Raw genomic sequence first — 15,954 nt, 5'->3', positions numbered from 1 at the left:
AGAGCATTGCTTACCTGGGGTTAATGCAGGTGATTCCCCTGAAAGGCAAAGCTATGGTTGGTACTGTCTGACAGAACTTACACTTTTAAAAACATTATACTAAGTATACATTTTTACTTGGCCAGAGAATGCTTACAGTTGTAAAAGGCAGAAAAAAGACTTGTTTAAATATTGAAGGGTTGGGGGTTTTTTGTAATTGGTTATTTTTTTAGTGAGTTCTACCAGTTATTAAATGATCAAGATTTTGAAATAAAAAAGGGCAAGATACACAAAAAGATGAAAATTGTATGTGTTAGTGCTGAAAGATCATTTGTTGTTAAATCAAGGTTTCATTGAAAACACAAAATCACATTATCCTCTGATCTTTCTGAACATATTTGTGTATAAGTATATAAACTAGTCTAACATGCTTCTTACCGAGCCTGACATTTGCTTTAGGAATGTAGTAAGAATGAGTGGGGAGACTCTGAGGGCTTTTTAGCAGGCCAGATTCAGATCAGAACAAAACATAACATCTGGTGTACTGTGACTAAGATCAATCAAATTGTTCTGATTCATCTTATACTCCTTTATTTTACTTTTCTGTTGTATGGAAGAGAGTTAAGCTAGCATATGTCCTTACCATTAATGTAAATTCCTGCCTGTAGTTGGTTTGTATCATGGTAATGGCAAGTAAAGAAGACTGTAGCAGACAGAGGAGGAAAAATCAAACCAAAGAACTGTATATAACTACACTTGCTTTGATTATTTTAAAGAGAAAAAAATTCAGCTTTTGTACTGGGGAAACTGGTGTATTAAGAGAGCAGTCACAAGAAAACTTTATAGCTGTCAAGTACGGATGTATCAGCAGTAGTAATGCCATCCAAGGAATGTGCTCTAAACTCTCAGAGACTTATTATGTAAACTCAACTGTGTTGATGATGAGAAAAATCATAAACATTTTTGATGCATTATATGAAGCTGCAAAGAATTTGCATTCTTTAAAAAAAAAAAAATAAAATTCTGACAACAGTTCTTGTCTCTTTCCCGGATAGGTACCTATTACACCATTTCTTTGGTGAAGGCTATTCAGCAGTGGTGACTTCTTCCAATCGACCACTCTACAAATTATTATCTCTGGACTCCCAGCTGACACCCTGCCGGAGGCTAGAGCTACTGAGACAACTGGAATTGTGCCCGCTCTCATCAAGGTTTTTTCTTTCACGGGGAAAAAAAAAAAAAAAAGATGAAGTTGGGCAAAGTGGAGTTCTGCCATTTTCTGCAGATACTAGCTCTTTTCCTGTGTCTTTCTGGGATGAATCAAGCAGAGCTCTCAAGGTCCAGGTCAAAGCCCTACTTTCAATCAGGGAGGACGAGAACCAAACGCAGCTGGGTGTGGAATCAATTCTTTGTGCTGGAAGAATACATGGGTACAGACCCACTCTATGTAGGAAAGGTAGGGGATTTTAACAATCTTTGGAGGGTGCAGATGCTTGCTTTTTGATGTGTTTATATGGTGCAACCTGAAAATTGTAATTCTGTCAGCATGGTTGACTTAAGCCAGGGTGGGACAAAGTTTCGTAGTTTGAAAATGGAAAATGTTTAGCACTTCAAAACAGCAACACATTACATTCCTGATTCCTCTTGCAATTTTCATTAAGAGCTATTTTCATTTCAGCTATGATTCTTTAAAGGAGCACGATAATGAAAGTGTTTACCACCTTTGATACAAAGAAAAGATTTTATTACTAATATTAGATTATTTTTTATTTTACATAGGAATAGAGAAAAATATTGACAACTGTTCTTTTATAAGAGCTAACAGCTAGTCCCAGGCAATAGAAGTTCTGTGTTATGTTGTTTGCTCCCTAAAGATCAGCACTACTGAAGGCAAGAGAGAAAGAATCGGGTGTCTGGGGGTGTGACAAGTGAAAAGGAGGGCATGTCTGCATTACTGCTTTGCTTTGACGTTGCCTGGCTGGCAGATTGGCACCTTGGGGGCCTTGCTGTCCCTCCGTGCAAAATCTCGCGGCTTTACCTTCCCTCCGATGGGCAGCAGGCCAGCGCAGAGCAAGCCCTTCCATCGGGGCATCCCAAATGGCTTGTTTCGCTCGCCCACTGCTGCACGTGGACCGTGCAGAGCACGGCTGTGAATCCTCATTCACTGCCTTGTGCTGGTGGGTAATACGCTTCCTTCAGCAATTGCAAAGGGAAAAAAAACCCCAAACAAAAATCCCTCTTGTGTTTCTATGTAACGTTTATGCGTAATCATCTTATTGAAAGAAAACCCCATTTTCTATGTGATATCAGAATCAATAAATGGAGTTTCTTATTAAACTACAGCAAATGCATAGAAAACAAAGGAGTGACAGCTTTTGGCAAAGTGGCACGCTTACAGAGAAGGAGATGAAGTAATCTGAAATCTACCACTTCAAGTATACGAGTGCAGTGAATTTCAGCTTACTTAATTTGTCCTACTGAGACAAAAACCTTGATGTTTGTGTTAACACAGTTAAGCACTTAGAATTTAATCATGCCAACTGAATAATCAAGTTAAATGGGGAACTGCTCTTATGATTACAACTATGGTTGTATTTAGGTGCTTTTCTGAACTGGGGCTGGTACTTTGCACAATTGAGCCCTTGAGAAAGATGTGCTAGAATCAGAAATACCGTCTGTTATTACAGCAGTCCTGAAAGTTTTTGTGAAGTTTTAGGTTATGTAGCAGTGTCCATTCTGATGCCATGCAGCCCCTGCTTGGCTTTGTGAGTTTTGTCTTTTAGGCAAATTTGTTCTCAGGTTAGAGCTTTTCTTGTGCCTCTGGAAAATGGCATATTTGGCATTCTTGCCCACTGATGAAAAAGGAAGTGTAGCTTGCAAATTGGAATTTCTCTCCTGGAAAAGAAGTGTCTTTAAATACTCGACTGAAGACTGGTTTTGATCTGTAACTATTCTCATAGTCATTCAATTACTATATCATGGCCAAAGAAGCTGTGGTAGCACTGGAGTATGTGATATTTCCATGTATGTGGTTATTTTTAGCTTCACAGTCTGCTTTTCCCTGTCCTTTCCAGGAGTCCTAGCATTCATAAGCAGGCATCTTCTGAAAAGCAAACCTTTTTTTCCGAAACAATCTGTGCCCAGCCTGCTTTTGTATCAGCAGGAACTCACATTTGTACCAGCAATTCATTTTGTAGGAAAAGCAGATAAAAATTTGCACTTGCAAAAGGAAGCCCATCTTCCTGCAAACAGAGTCCTTGCTGAGTGTCTTATACGATAAGATATGCCCGGTTCCTAACCTTCTCACTGGAGAGGCTTTTTACTGTATGGTTCCTGAGGTGCAATCATGACCGAAGCTGCATTCCCACGCAGGGAAGCAAAAAGGTGAAGAAGTGATTTTCTTTCTGTATGTTAATGTATTATGTGTAGCACCACTCTGAAGTGAGCAGCAGTTGCCTTCCTCCCCCTCTTCTCCCCTTAAAGATATTGCTGTTCTTGTTTCAAATCCTTTGCAGGCAGGTAGGGACTGAGAAGACCAAGATTTGGATAAGCAGGTTGGTTTTTATTTTTATGTTTTTGTTTTTTTTTTCTTTTTCTTTCCTCTTGTTGAGGAAGCTACAGCACGCAAAGAGCTGGCATAACTCATAACTCACAACTCACTTCTCTCATCAAGTGAAGTGGAAGCAGCGACCAGACTCTGCCTCATGTTCTGCAGAGTGCTCTGCTCCTGGGGTGGTCAGTCCTGCACCACCTTATGGTCAGAATGCTTTGCAGGGTGCCAATCTAACTGCACATCCAGGAATGAAGAACCTTCCTCCAGATTTTAAGGGCTGTGAGATAAAAATGCTTCAGAAACACTCAGGCAAATGGAGCTGCATTAGGGAATATTTTCTCCCCACCGCTATTCCATTTTACAAAGCCCTAGGTGATTCTGGTTGGAAGGCAGCGTTTGGAGAATGTCACGATTACACAGCAAATCATTCAAGAGTCATGAAATACCAATGTTAATTCCATGTTCAGCATTAACTCTGTCCTCCTGGGTGTGTGCATTCTAACACTTTAATTACATGATCATGCGGGGTAAAACCCTATCCCTTTTAAATAATGTAACAGGATTCCTATTTGCCTCAGTAAGATGAGTCTTTCACCTAAAATATTTTTTCAGTGTTTTGTGTTTATTTAACAAGATTTCAGATCCATACCTGAGGTATATTGCAGCCTTCCTTCTTGCATTCTTGACAACCATTTATTGCCAGAATGTTTTCTGTTTGTTTTTTTTTTTTTTTTTTTTTTTTAAAAAGGTATTTATTTTCTTAAGGCAGCAGGGGCCTGTTTCACATCACTCTGGAGAAACCTCTGGAGGAGTTCCATTAGTTTTACACTAATAGGAGTCAGAGGTGACCTAGGTTTTTTGCTTCTTTTTTTTTTTAAATGTAGGTCTTTCCTCTCCATGGTATGAATTTTAATCATCTTGGATTCAATCCTGAGTAATTCTGAGTGCCTCTTGGGAGGTGCTTAACATGTAATCAGATTGTGGACTGAACCACATACAATTTCTTTCTGCCCGTCAGCACAGCATATGTTATGTTCACTTAAAGGGCTGAAGCATTTAACTGTTTAGCCCATTTACCTGTTTGGATAGGTACTGTTATCTTTCAGACATACCATGTAGGAGAAGAGGCAGTTAACTATGATGCTAATTTAGCTAGAAGCATAGGTGGCTTCTGTTTTCTGGAAAATATTTACTATTGCTTGGTAATATGTTTTGTGAAATGCCTTACTCTCTATTTTCCATATAAATGACCTAAATGGAATCTATTTGGGCATAAAAATAATAGTACAGAGCAATTTAAAATGATGCAATGCATAAACACCTAAAATTAGGAAAAAGTGTATGCTATTATATTGAATATTTGAAAAGCTGTATACAAACTTGTAATTAAAGTCTCTATGGGGACACATTGGCAAAAAGGGGTGAAGTTAAAGTAGAACTTTAAAATTTTGTTGATCTCATTTTTGGTTTTGTTACGTAGCTATCAGACATCCAGGATTTGTTTTTGGTTGCGTATTTTTGTTGTTGCTGGTGCGTTTTTTTAGTTTTAATTCCATTTTATGTGTTCTGCTGCAAGAATGTCAGTCTCCTCAAAAGCATTATAATGACACAAAGTCTCAGCCAGCAATCCTTTCATTTTTCTTATTAAAAAATTAAAAAAAAAAAATCAAAAGAAGCCACAAATAAACCTGAAGAAGTGAAACAAGGCTGTAAACTCCATGTGAGATGCTGATTGATGACTGGCTTCACTGTTTTCTTTTGGATCCAAACCAAAGCTCCTTTTCCAATGGCTCTAAATTTAGGTATGGTTGAAGACAGGGAGAGTTTCAAGCTCTTTGCTGAGTTCCTCTTTTTTTTTTTTTTTTTTTTTCCCCCCCTGAAACCTCACTAAGAAAGGAAGGACTGAAAATAAAAGAGAAAAAGGCATGGGCTTGATTGAGCACAAAACCAAGAAGTTGATATTTAACTTTGTGAGGCTCGCTGGTACTTCTCAGAAATAACACCTGGAACTTGTAACGTGCCCTGCATGTAGTAGTTATTTATAATGTATGGGGAAGCAAAACATAAATCCTAACCTGCATTTTCTTGATGGTAAAAGCAAGAAAAAAAGGTTAAATGAGGGAACTAACACCAAGTAGTTTGTTAGAGCTCACAGTCATTGCCTTCCAATTCCATTTTACCTGCCTTTGGTTTCGCTTCTTGTTTTTCGAAGGTGTTGGTCAATGTGTCAATAGGGTGACAGAATTATTCACATATAATATTTATCTGGGGTGTGACCTTATATCAAGCCATAGGGTTGTAGTCAGAAGTAGGGCTCTTTTTCTGCATCATAGCCTGACACTTTCAGATGGGGCTGATGACTTTTTGGCTGACTTGGATAATAAGTGTCTTTGCTAAAATACTTTAAGGTGGTGAGCTACTCCACTACTGTGGAAGTGCTGGCCCTCAGTCAAACTCAGACCGATATGTGGGAATATCAGCTGCTGAGAAGCTGACGGAACTTCACCTGTGATGAAATTGCTGAGGATCTCTGAATAGAAATTAGCCCAAATAGCTTTTCCTCTCTCTAGAAACTACACTACAGCAGTTTTACTGACACTTTGGGAAATGGAGAGGAGATGGGGTGAAATTGCAAAACCGAAATGTAAGTAAAAGAGGCTAGGCTGCCTCATTTGCAGGTACCAGAGCAGGACGTGGGTTGGTGGGTTAAGCGCGATTCCCTGGAGGGCTCTGTCCCTCCCGCTGCCTCTGGAGGCAACCCACGGGGACCCACGCTCTCTGCCCAGCCTCAGCCTGGGCTCTCGCCCCTCCAAGCGTCCTGCACAAGATGAATGTTCGTGTCTGCTCTGCAAGTAAGCTCCCGCCTGAGAGTAGCTACAGCTCTGCACAGATGTTTTTTTCTCTTCTTCCTGTTTTTTCCCCCGGGTACTTCGGGGGGAAAAAACCCCAAACCCAACACGAGCCACCTATTCTTCATTTGTCTTTGTGGACACTACGTGGAAAACAAAGATGGCATAATAACTCAGAGAGAAACTTCCCCTTTGTTGTATTTTTTCTCCTTTTCTACTTATGTTATCTTTACTTTTAGCATAATCTTTGAAGCACTGTTGTTTTATATGCTCCCCAAAGGCCATCTATGAAAGTGAAAAAGCAAAACTGCTGTATTTCTGATATTTATCCATCTCAGGAACTCTGTGTTGTTCTGTGCTATGAAATTTGATAACAGTTGACCTTTTAAGTAAAATGGGACATGCCATTCTGGTCAATGTTTTTCTACCACAAGTGCTGCAAACGAAACAAATGAACAGACCAAATAGTCAAGTCCTGCTTACCTGCTTTGTGGATGGAATACGTCTTGGTGAAGGGATGCTTCAACTGTACAGCAGTGGTATGGATTTACCGTCTCAGCTTGTGCTACGCGGTCACTAGTAGCACACACTTTTCTTCATTGGCTAGTCACTGTGGGCTTTGCGTTATTCCATGCTTTACTTTATTTGGATTACCCCGAATAACTGAGAGCTGACTGACAATCTGAATGTTTCCTACTCAGCATGCAGGGCTAAAGCATCTCTGGGGAGAATGGTGAGATTAAAGGCACACAGGAAGAATTATCCAAAGGGATAACCTAAAATCTACTGCTTTTTCCTGGTTGATTTCATTAGCCTGCACAGCTATAGTGTAATTTCCTCTTTCCCTCTTGATAGGAAGTCGTCTTCTCACATAGCTGAATGGATACAGAAATGGGTTTTATGCTAGGGATTTACAGTGATGACAATTTCACATGCTCAAGCACTAAAAGACAATTTGTATGTAATTTCATTATTAGAAGCAATAATAGAGTTGAGAGACTTATGGTCGGATACTGAACCAGAACATGCAGCTTTTTGATCTTTTAGTATAATATAGAACATTGATCCTTAACATGTGGCATTACAGAAGAGGAAGGTTAGTGAAGGTGATGACAACATCCGTAAATTAAGTAGCCCTCATCACAGCTTTTTATTCAATGCCACAGCCATGCTATTTATATAATCCTGTAATACCAGTTCTGTATTTCAGTAGACTATTAGGCTCTACCTGCAGTGCTCTCCTCTGAATTTCTTTTGGGCATTATTTAAAACTATATTTTATGGGTCTCTGACAAAATAGAAAAGCAAGAGTAAAAGCTAATTTTGCAATGGTATGTAGATGCAAGTCTCCTGTATGCTCGGCTGGTTATCAGAAAATGCCTTCTTTTCATGAGAGCATGAGATTTACAGTTTTGATGTCAGTTAAGCTCATGCTGCTTCAGCTGACTTTTTTTAGCCATGTTGCAATGTTCCTTCTCCTTTTCATCTGCTGAGCTTGTTTTTAGTCCTCTAATTCATGCTATTGGGTGTCACTCAACATCCAGTTTTACCTCTGTCCTCTGGTCTCACAGTTGTGTATTAATGACATTAGAAATACAGTGCTGTAAAACTAGGGCTACTAATGAGCATTTGCATTATTCTAGGGCTAGGGAAGTCCAGTCATGAACCAAATCCCCACTGTGCTAGGCACAGCGCAAGCAAACACAACCCCTGCCCTGAGGCTGGGTTGTAAGACAGGAGGCAATAGCAGATTAAGAAGCAACGACGAAATTCAGAGAAATATGGACATGTTAGTCAACATCCCGAAAATAGCTTGAGAGCAATAGCTCACTGTTGTTCTTCGCTATGAAGATAGAATATTATTTGTTCTGAAAATGAGAATCATGCAATGTTTTTAAACATTATGAACAGATAACAGGGAGTTCTTTCCTGCCTTTATTTTCCATCCCTTACGGATGACAAGTTACTTGAAATTCATAAATGCAGATCTATTTGATATCTATGTTAGTACAAGGCTACTTCTTCTTTCAGACCGGTGAAGATAAAGGATATTTCTCCATTGCTTTCAAAAGATCAAACTGCATATGCTTTAAAGTTTTACATCTTGTAGCCTGCTATCATGCTACCTTTTCCATAGTGCCTTTTTTCTTATACCTGTACCGATAGACATAATTGTCTGTCTACAGACTCATTGGGCATTCATCCCATGTATTTAGTGCTTTCCATGTGTTACAGTTTAAAAGTGCTGCCAGGACTATTCCTGCCTTGTCAGAATTCTTCTGCTTAATTTCTTATTTGCTCCACACTACTGGGTTTTTTTGCTGTTTGGTTTTGTTGGGGTTTTTTTGTTTGTTTGTTTTTTGTTTTTTTTTTTTTTAAATATCACACTGCACTCCACGAGTTCCTTGTCTTTTTTTTTTTTTTTTTTTCAGTAATCACTTAGTAAAATAGTACCTGTGTACATGTCATTTTTTCAGTACCAACTTTTACCAGTTAACAGGAGTACCTGGGACAACATATTTAAAGATCCTGAAAAAATCAGGGAATGGTTCCTTCTTGTCCAATAAGTTGGCTTTTACATGAATATACTGGTGATAAGTCCTGGAAAATCTCTACAGTATAATCTTTTTCTCTCAGCATCATGCATTTGCCTGGAAGAGGTGGCTGAGCTAAGTGCAATGGTGGAACTGCTGAGAGAGGAAAGAATTTAATACACTAGGTTGCTCATTTCTCTCAGAATAACTATTAGCTACCTTATGCTACCAGTGTCTTCTCTGTCACTTTCGCACTGGAAGAGGCACTTAGTGTTACGTAAATTAGAGACAAGTAGCTCTTAGAAAAAGCAGTGGAGTTTATGCTGTTAGGAGAACTCTAATTCTGTCCCATCTGTCCAAACCATGGTCGTGGTATGAATACCAGCCTACACCACGAGCAGAAGTTTGCGGAGGTCATAATGCTTAATCTCTCATATCTTCAAGGCTGTAAGAAGGAGGATCAGCCAGTTAAAAAATGGGGTTCTTGATTACATGCTATTAAAAATACATTGTCAACACCTAACTATAGATCACTTGACATCAGTCTGTAAAGGGGAACCAACTTAACCTTCCCAGGCCAAGTGTAAAGTTAGCCAATGAAGAAGCCCCACTGACAACAGAAGAACACATCACGAAAAGGTGCTGATCACCAAAATCAATGAATATGCTCATAAAATTATACAATATATTTAGGATTAATTCTTGCAGATGTTTTTGACTCAGCTAAAAAGTTACTACCGTTAATAGTTCCTTCCATATTCAAGTATTTGCTGGTGCTACAACCCTGTACTGTTGCAGAAGTACTATTGTTATTTACATGGGTGTAAAGCACATAGTATGGTAGTAGTACTCTATAAATCATAAACAATATAGCAAAGAATAAACTTTTTTTAATCTTTCAGATAAATAGGAATACCAAGACAAATATAGCTCTTTTGCATATAGTAGTTCATGTGTGATTATTCATGTACCAGAAAATACAAAGTCTGCCTTACTGGCTCAGTCTCAGGCTGTCTTTTTCAGAATGCTCCCCTGGGAGAAGAAGGTAGTTCTAAACATTCAAGAAGGCGGCAAAGGTTTTTTAATATGTGTTGTTTATTAAGTTGTGCTGTTCATAGAGTAACTGAAGATTTAATCCAGAATCTTGAGATCAGTTTTATCGACCCTAGTAGACCATCTGAGAATATTAATTTTGGAATACAACTATCTGGCTGGTTTAAAATTGAATTTTTAACTGACATTTTATTCTGTAGGTTAGAAAAAGAATAATACTGAAGACTGATTGACAACAGGTAGCAACATATTCCACATTTTGACAGTGAAAAAATAGTGCCTTCCTTTCATATAGTCACACAGTAGTAGAGCACTGAAGGCTTGCATTATTGTGTTTTGTTTGGGTGAATAGGGTATATGTTGAGAACAGCTAAGGGTGGTCCCACAGATCATTCTACCTACATCACAAGAGATTCTCTGGCCCTCTCTGAGTAGAAAGAAATAAATTTAATGTAATTTTCCAGGTGATATAAGGAGATTTTGCTGCATGAAGTCCACAAAATGTTACTATAGTCATACTGTCCCATTCAGTTTTCCTGTTTCTGTAAATTATGAGAAATTACCTTGAGGACTATAGAGACATGCAATTTTGTTGCTGTGGAGTGCATGTGAGAAGAATTGAGCCCACAAAGTTATTCTCCATTTGAAATGCTTCCAAAATATGGAAAATCTGGTACTTGGATACATGTGTAAGGATGATAAGCTGCTTAAACATTTCATACTGAGGTACCAAATTGTAACCCTGCTGACTAGGCAATCAAGCAATCCATTTTCCTTACAAGGTAGGCAGATGCTGTACTAGGCAAAGTTTAGCTTGTTATTCTGTAACAATGAAAAGTTTTCAGACACAGTTGGGAAAAGCAGATGGTCATTTCTTAAGTTTCCATAATCATGGTATAAATGCAATGCCATAAATTAGCAAAATAGTTAACTTGTCTTTCTTATACAATTTACACACATTCTATGGGCAGAGTAGGCATTTGGGAGAGTATTTGGCATATTTTTATGTATCTTTTTTAACTTGCAAGGCTATAATGCTGCATGGCGTTTCTATTAAAAACTGTTAAATAATTCCTCCTGCTCCTGGGTGTTCATAATCTTCATGCACATGTAGACTGTTGTCCTCCCCACCCATCTTTTGCCCTTTACCACTTAACTGTTGCTTAGCCAAGCAAACATATTTCACACTTTTAAAAAGTTTTCCTCATTAGTCAGCATTGCAATCCTGTGTTCATTTTTACTGCTTTTTTTATTTATTCCCTCTATTTTTTCAATATTTTCCTCATAATAAAAAGCCATAAACAAAAGCACTCTATTATACCTTCAGCTAAACAGGAAATAAGCCAAGTGAAACTGTTATTTCCTGTCCCATTGTATGATTCAAATTGCACAATTCATGTTTGTTTCTTTCTTTGCAAGCTCATGTCCACTACTGCTCTGAGGATCTTAAAGCCTTATTGTTTTTCTGTTTTATTCTTTCTGCTCAATCAAGTGTACCTGAGGAATACTTCCCACTTGTACTGACACATTTATTCATCTCAGATTTACCTTAAGATTGAAAGAAAATGTAAAGATTCTAGTACAGGAAAAAAGAGATTGAAAAAGTTTAAGAGAAGAAAAAGCATCCCAAAGAGTAAGTGTAAGAATGCAAGGACCATGACGAAGCAATATGCTATGTTTTTCTCACTCCGGAGCCTGACGTAAAGCTGAAAAGAACATACCAAAGCAATCGATGAAAAGATTAAGTTAGATTAATGTATAACAATCATATGTATAGGTCTTGATTCCCTTTGCTCTTTGCTATAGATGCTATACGTGTGTGTATGTGGCATACATTGGTTTAAGTCACGTCAATCTACCAAGCAGGGGTTCTAGAAAGAAAGCCTTGTAGGTATGCTAGTGGGCTTAATTATGTTAACACAGATGGGAAAGGAGGGCAGCTAGCCAGAGATCCAGTAACACCCAGGTTTGAGAAATGTGCAGGAGACTCAGAGTGTTTACTAGCAGATGCAGCTGAAAGGGACAAAAAGGTAAGTAAAGCTCATTTGTAATCGAAAGAGGAAGATGCCATGTACAATGTAATCTGTGGTACAAGATAGCAGCAGCAAAATCAAGAAAAGAACTAGTAGAAAAGTGATTTTGTGTTTCTTTTCTGGGAACAGGGAAGCAACTGATAGAAAAGGAAAGATGTAAATATTTCTTCTAAAACATTACTGGAGAGGGCTGGAGAATTTGGAATTTGATCAAAAAAAGCCTAAAGCATGAGCAACATGGCACCAAACAACACAGGACAAGAAAGAAAAGCCTTCCATCCGTAGAGATTCCAAGAATTACTGGGTCAAGATAGAGTGTGGATAAGCAAAAAAGCCACATGCAGATCTGGAGATGTCCAAGCAAGTCTGAGCTCTCAGCAGATGGATGGAAGGATGCAAATATGTCCAGCTGTCAGGGCAGCAACTGGGCCATGTCCAAACTGTTTCCAAATTAAGAGCTGAAAAGCAAAAGGATTAAAGCTCTGGTCTACCACTAAGGAAGGCAGCCCCCACCTTATGAAGTAAATTAGTGTTTGGAATTAAGGGGATGAAATAATGATGCTCGTGGGTTTTCTAGGTCTTTCAGAAGCTCAGCAGACACCTTTCCTTCTAGACTGGTATTTTGACATTCGTCATTTCATGTAACTGTATTTCCTTCAGTCTATTTGCAGGCTACATGAGAATTTCTTCCTGCAGACTAATTTCAAAGTCCTGTCAAAATTAGATTTTGTTCCATACTATATGTAAGCAACAGTATCACATTCAACAATTTCCCTTCATCTATTATTTTAGTAAGTAGGGCTGGGTAGGAGATAATGGTCCATTCTGCTAGTCTGATGGCAAAATAATCTTTCCAGAATGTTTTTCTGACAATTTTACTTCTAGTAGCATAAAATGAAATCAATGACTGCTTTTCATGTGGGATGATACAGACTGAGGGCCCAGGTGCTTTGTCTTGCTTCCAAAATGTCTGCCAAGCAGGCAATGAGGAAGACAGAAAGATTAAGATGTCCACCTTGGTGACAGATCCTTCTGGTACCTTTATAGATATAAGAGTCCATATCTGCACACTACACTAAATAATTTTATCTTCTGTTTATCAGATACAGTGGCCCACCTTCTAGTTCTGACCATTTAATGTGTGCTTTGTACTATGCTTAAACTGCAAATATCAATTTGGAACACAGTTCTGGACTGTAGCAGGATGAGCTAACAGGTTGTGGATCAGATTCAATTCTCCGGAAAACTACTTTGTAAGATAATTAGCAAGATACAGGGGAAACATGCTGCAGCTTAACCATCAAGGTCGGAAGAGTTAAGTTTATTAGAGTGAACAAAGCGATCAGCAGTATTGCAAATTTTGCTGGAGTCAAACACTCTTGCACCTGTAAATAACCTTTACTGATAACAGAACTCTGACAGAACTGATACAAGTGCCATTGTAGAGAGTAACTGGGTGAAACCAGATCTTTTTTTCCCATAATTGCTTGGATCTGTTGGAAATGTAAATACAACTGATGATGAGCATTACATTCCATGCTTTCCTAATCTATTCTCAAAATCAAAGTACACTCTTGGTTTTATTGGTGACAACAGAAGTAATGCAATAAAATAAGATAGATTTTCTTAAACCCTAAAACATCAAGATACTGTTTAATAATGTTTGGTAGAGGATAACATTATTTTATGAATGATGTTTTGCAGGGCAAAGTAAGATTTGTTCTGTTCTTCATACTCCTGAAGTTGTGTGTCTCATTAATCAATAGACCCTTCCTGATGTTTTGCTGTAAGGTTGGGCTCAGGGAAAACGTTCAATACTGTTAAGTTTTTTACCGCAACTGAAGATTTAAATGCCTTCAGGGTGGAGTGTGGGACTATCAGAAGAAGCAGCAGGTTGCCACGTGGAAAAGGCAGCTCAGGGCCATGAGTCTTGACATTGGCTTGGAAACCCTGGGTGTCTTCACTAAATACAATATGACTGTCTAGTATGTGTCTGTTTACAGAGTAGCAGAAAATTTGCTCTTAAAAGTGACTGTATAAAATTATACTTTGTAACTCAGTAGATGAATTCTATGTGTGAGTCACACCTGCCTGTTCTGGTGATAATTTTTTTCCTATTTATTATTGCTATTAGTCCTGCTGAGCTAACACAGCTGAGAGACAGCAAATTGCACTCTATTATTTCTTGTGTGTCATCCACAGATGTGTTTGTTAGTTCCACTGACTTACACCTGTGCAACGCAGTTGTAAGCTGTGGGACCATACATTTGTACAATGAGAACAGAATCCAAAGATAGCAGGGTTTTTACTTATGTAAGTGGAGGCCTAATTCGTCTCCTGGAAAGAAAGAGCTTGTCTTTAAAAGACTCAGCCAAGGTTGCAATACGAACAGCTTACATACGAGTTGTCCGCTGAGTCTATTTGAAATGCAAGTCACAAAAAGGCATCACTGGTTTTATACTTCCACTTTTCAGCATGCAGCACATTAATAGAAAGCCTATTTACTGTCTTAATGCCTTTTTTATGATCAAATTGGTTTACTTGGTTAATTCAGTTTGTTCTTTGCCAGTTAACATTGAATGCACTAGATTTGCTATTGAACAGCTACTATCCTTCCACTTGTACTGAAATTTTTGTTTATATATGGACATAACAACATGGCTCTATTACTGAACTGGCATGCTTTCTCTTTGATAAAAATTGGGGAATTTAATAGTGCATTCTGGTTCCTTTTTTCTCTTATATAGCCATTGTTTTTGCCTTCCAGTCTTCCACCTGTTTTAAAAGTAGCTGCAGAGCAGGCTGAAGGGTATTACTTATCTTGTGCTGTCATAAGCACTGACCGCCAGTATTTGATCACTGCTGTGAACAACGTGCTTTAACGTTTGTTGTGTATTCTTCACTGAAAACAAATTAAAAAACCCTCTGAACAATCTTTTTGCCTTCTCATAGATTTTATTTAGCAAATACAAATAGAGATTAATGGAGAAAACAAGAGGAAGCAGCAATAAAAAAGATGTATGTAGGAGAAAAATAAGCCAATACTTACCAACCACAAACTCCAAGAAGAGCAGAGGATCTGTGGGACCATTAGGAGGACAAAGGATTCACCAGTTAGGTATGCAAGGAATAGAGTACAGCTGAAGAAACACAATGACCTTTGAAGATGTATATAAACTAGAGACAGGTGGGGAATATAAATTCCAGCTGTGAACTACAAGTGAAGTTATTAAGTAATATTTTCTCTTCACTTCAGAAAGTTTGATTTTAATGATATTTGAAATTTATACCTCCTTGATCTTCATTAGTTTGACTCATCTACTTGTGACTTTTCTTTGCAGAAACTTTTATTTATTTGTGTTATTTTCGCAAGCTAGATTTCACCTATTTATAAGTAATGTAACTTTTTACTAAACTGCCATTGTATTTAAATGACAATTTGCACATTTTTGAAGGGAAAAAGTACAGAAAAAATAACTTAAATAAGAGGTTTCTGTTTCATGTGCAGGAACAGTTACTATTTGGAAAATATTTACTGAATTTAAAATAACATTTTCCTTTTAAAAGGTATAACATTTTTGGCAGTATCTATTAATGTGCAAGGCTCAGAACTTTATGAATGGGGATATAATTAATTATTTGTTTTCCCTTAAAAATATAGGAGCAGATCCTCAATGAATGGAAACTGCTCTCTCCTTCCAGTGCGCAGAGCTGTGCTGATTTACACCAAGCCATACAGAACTTCCCTAAGGGGGGATATTTAGCACAGTTTGTTAAATTAACTGATCATTTTAATGGACCACACAGAAGGTGTGAAACAAAAGTGAAAATGCCTTGAGTATAAAGTTCTGAACATTACAATTGGTGACAGAAGGCCTATCAATGACACAGTAATCCTATAAAAATACAGAAAGATCAGATTGCTTGTCGAATTAGAATTGCTTTAATATGGA

General features: G+C 38.0%; 1 protein-coding gene across 2 annotated transcripts in view; it reads left to right on the top strand.

Moving 5' to 3' along the window:
- CDH7 (cadherin 7) overlaps positions 1-15,954 on the top strand; it is an 82,829-nt gene that overhangs the window by 8,921 nt on the left and 57,954 nt on the right. For both annotated transcript variants that reach the window (XM_069778906.1, XM_069778907.1), the window contains exon 2: positions 1,035-1,435. In XM_069778906.1, coding sequence (XP_069635007.1) covers positions 1,226-1,435 — 210 coding nt within the window. In that variant the 5' untranslated portion in view covers positions 1,035-1,225. The remainder of the gene's footprint in view (positions 1-1,034; positions 1,436-15,954) is intronic.

Source organism: Haliaeetus albicilla, chromosome 3, assembly GCF_947461875.1.
Source record: "Haliaeetus albicilla chromosome 3, bHalAlb1.1, whole genome shotgun sequence".
In the NCBI taxonomy this organism is placed as follows: domain Eukaryota; kingdom Metazoa; phylum Chordata; class Aves; order Accipitriformes; family Accipitridae; genus Haliaeetus; species Haliaeetus albicilla.
The sequence above is the reverse complement of the archived record's forward strand: the minus strand, read 5'-3'. Positions and strand labels throughout refer to the sequence as shown.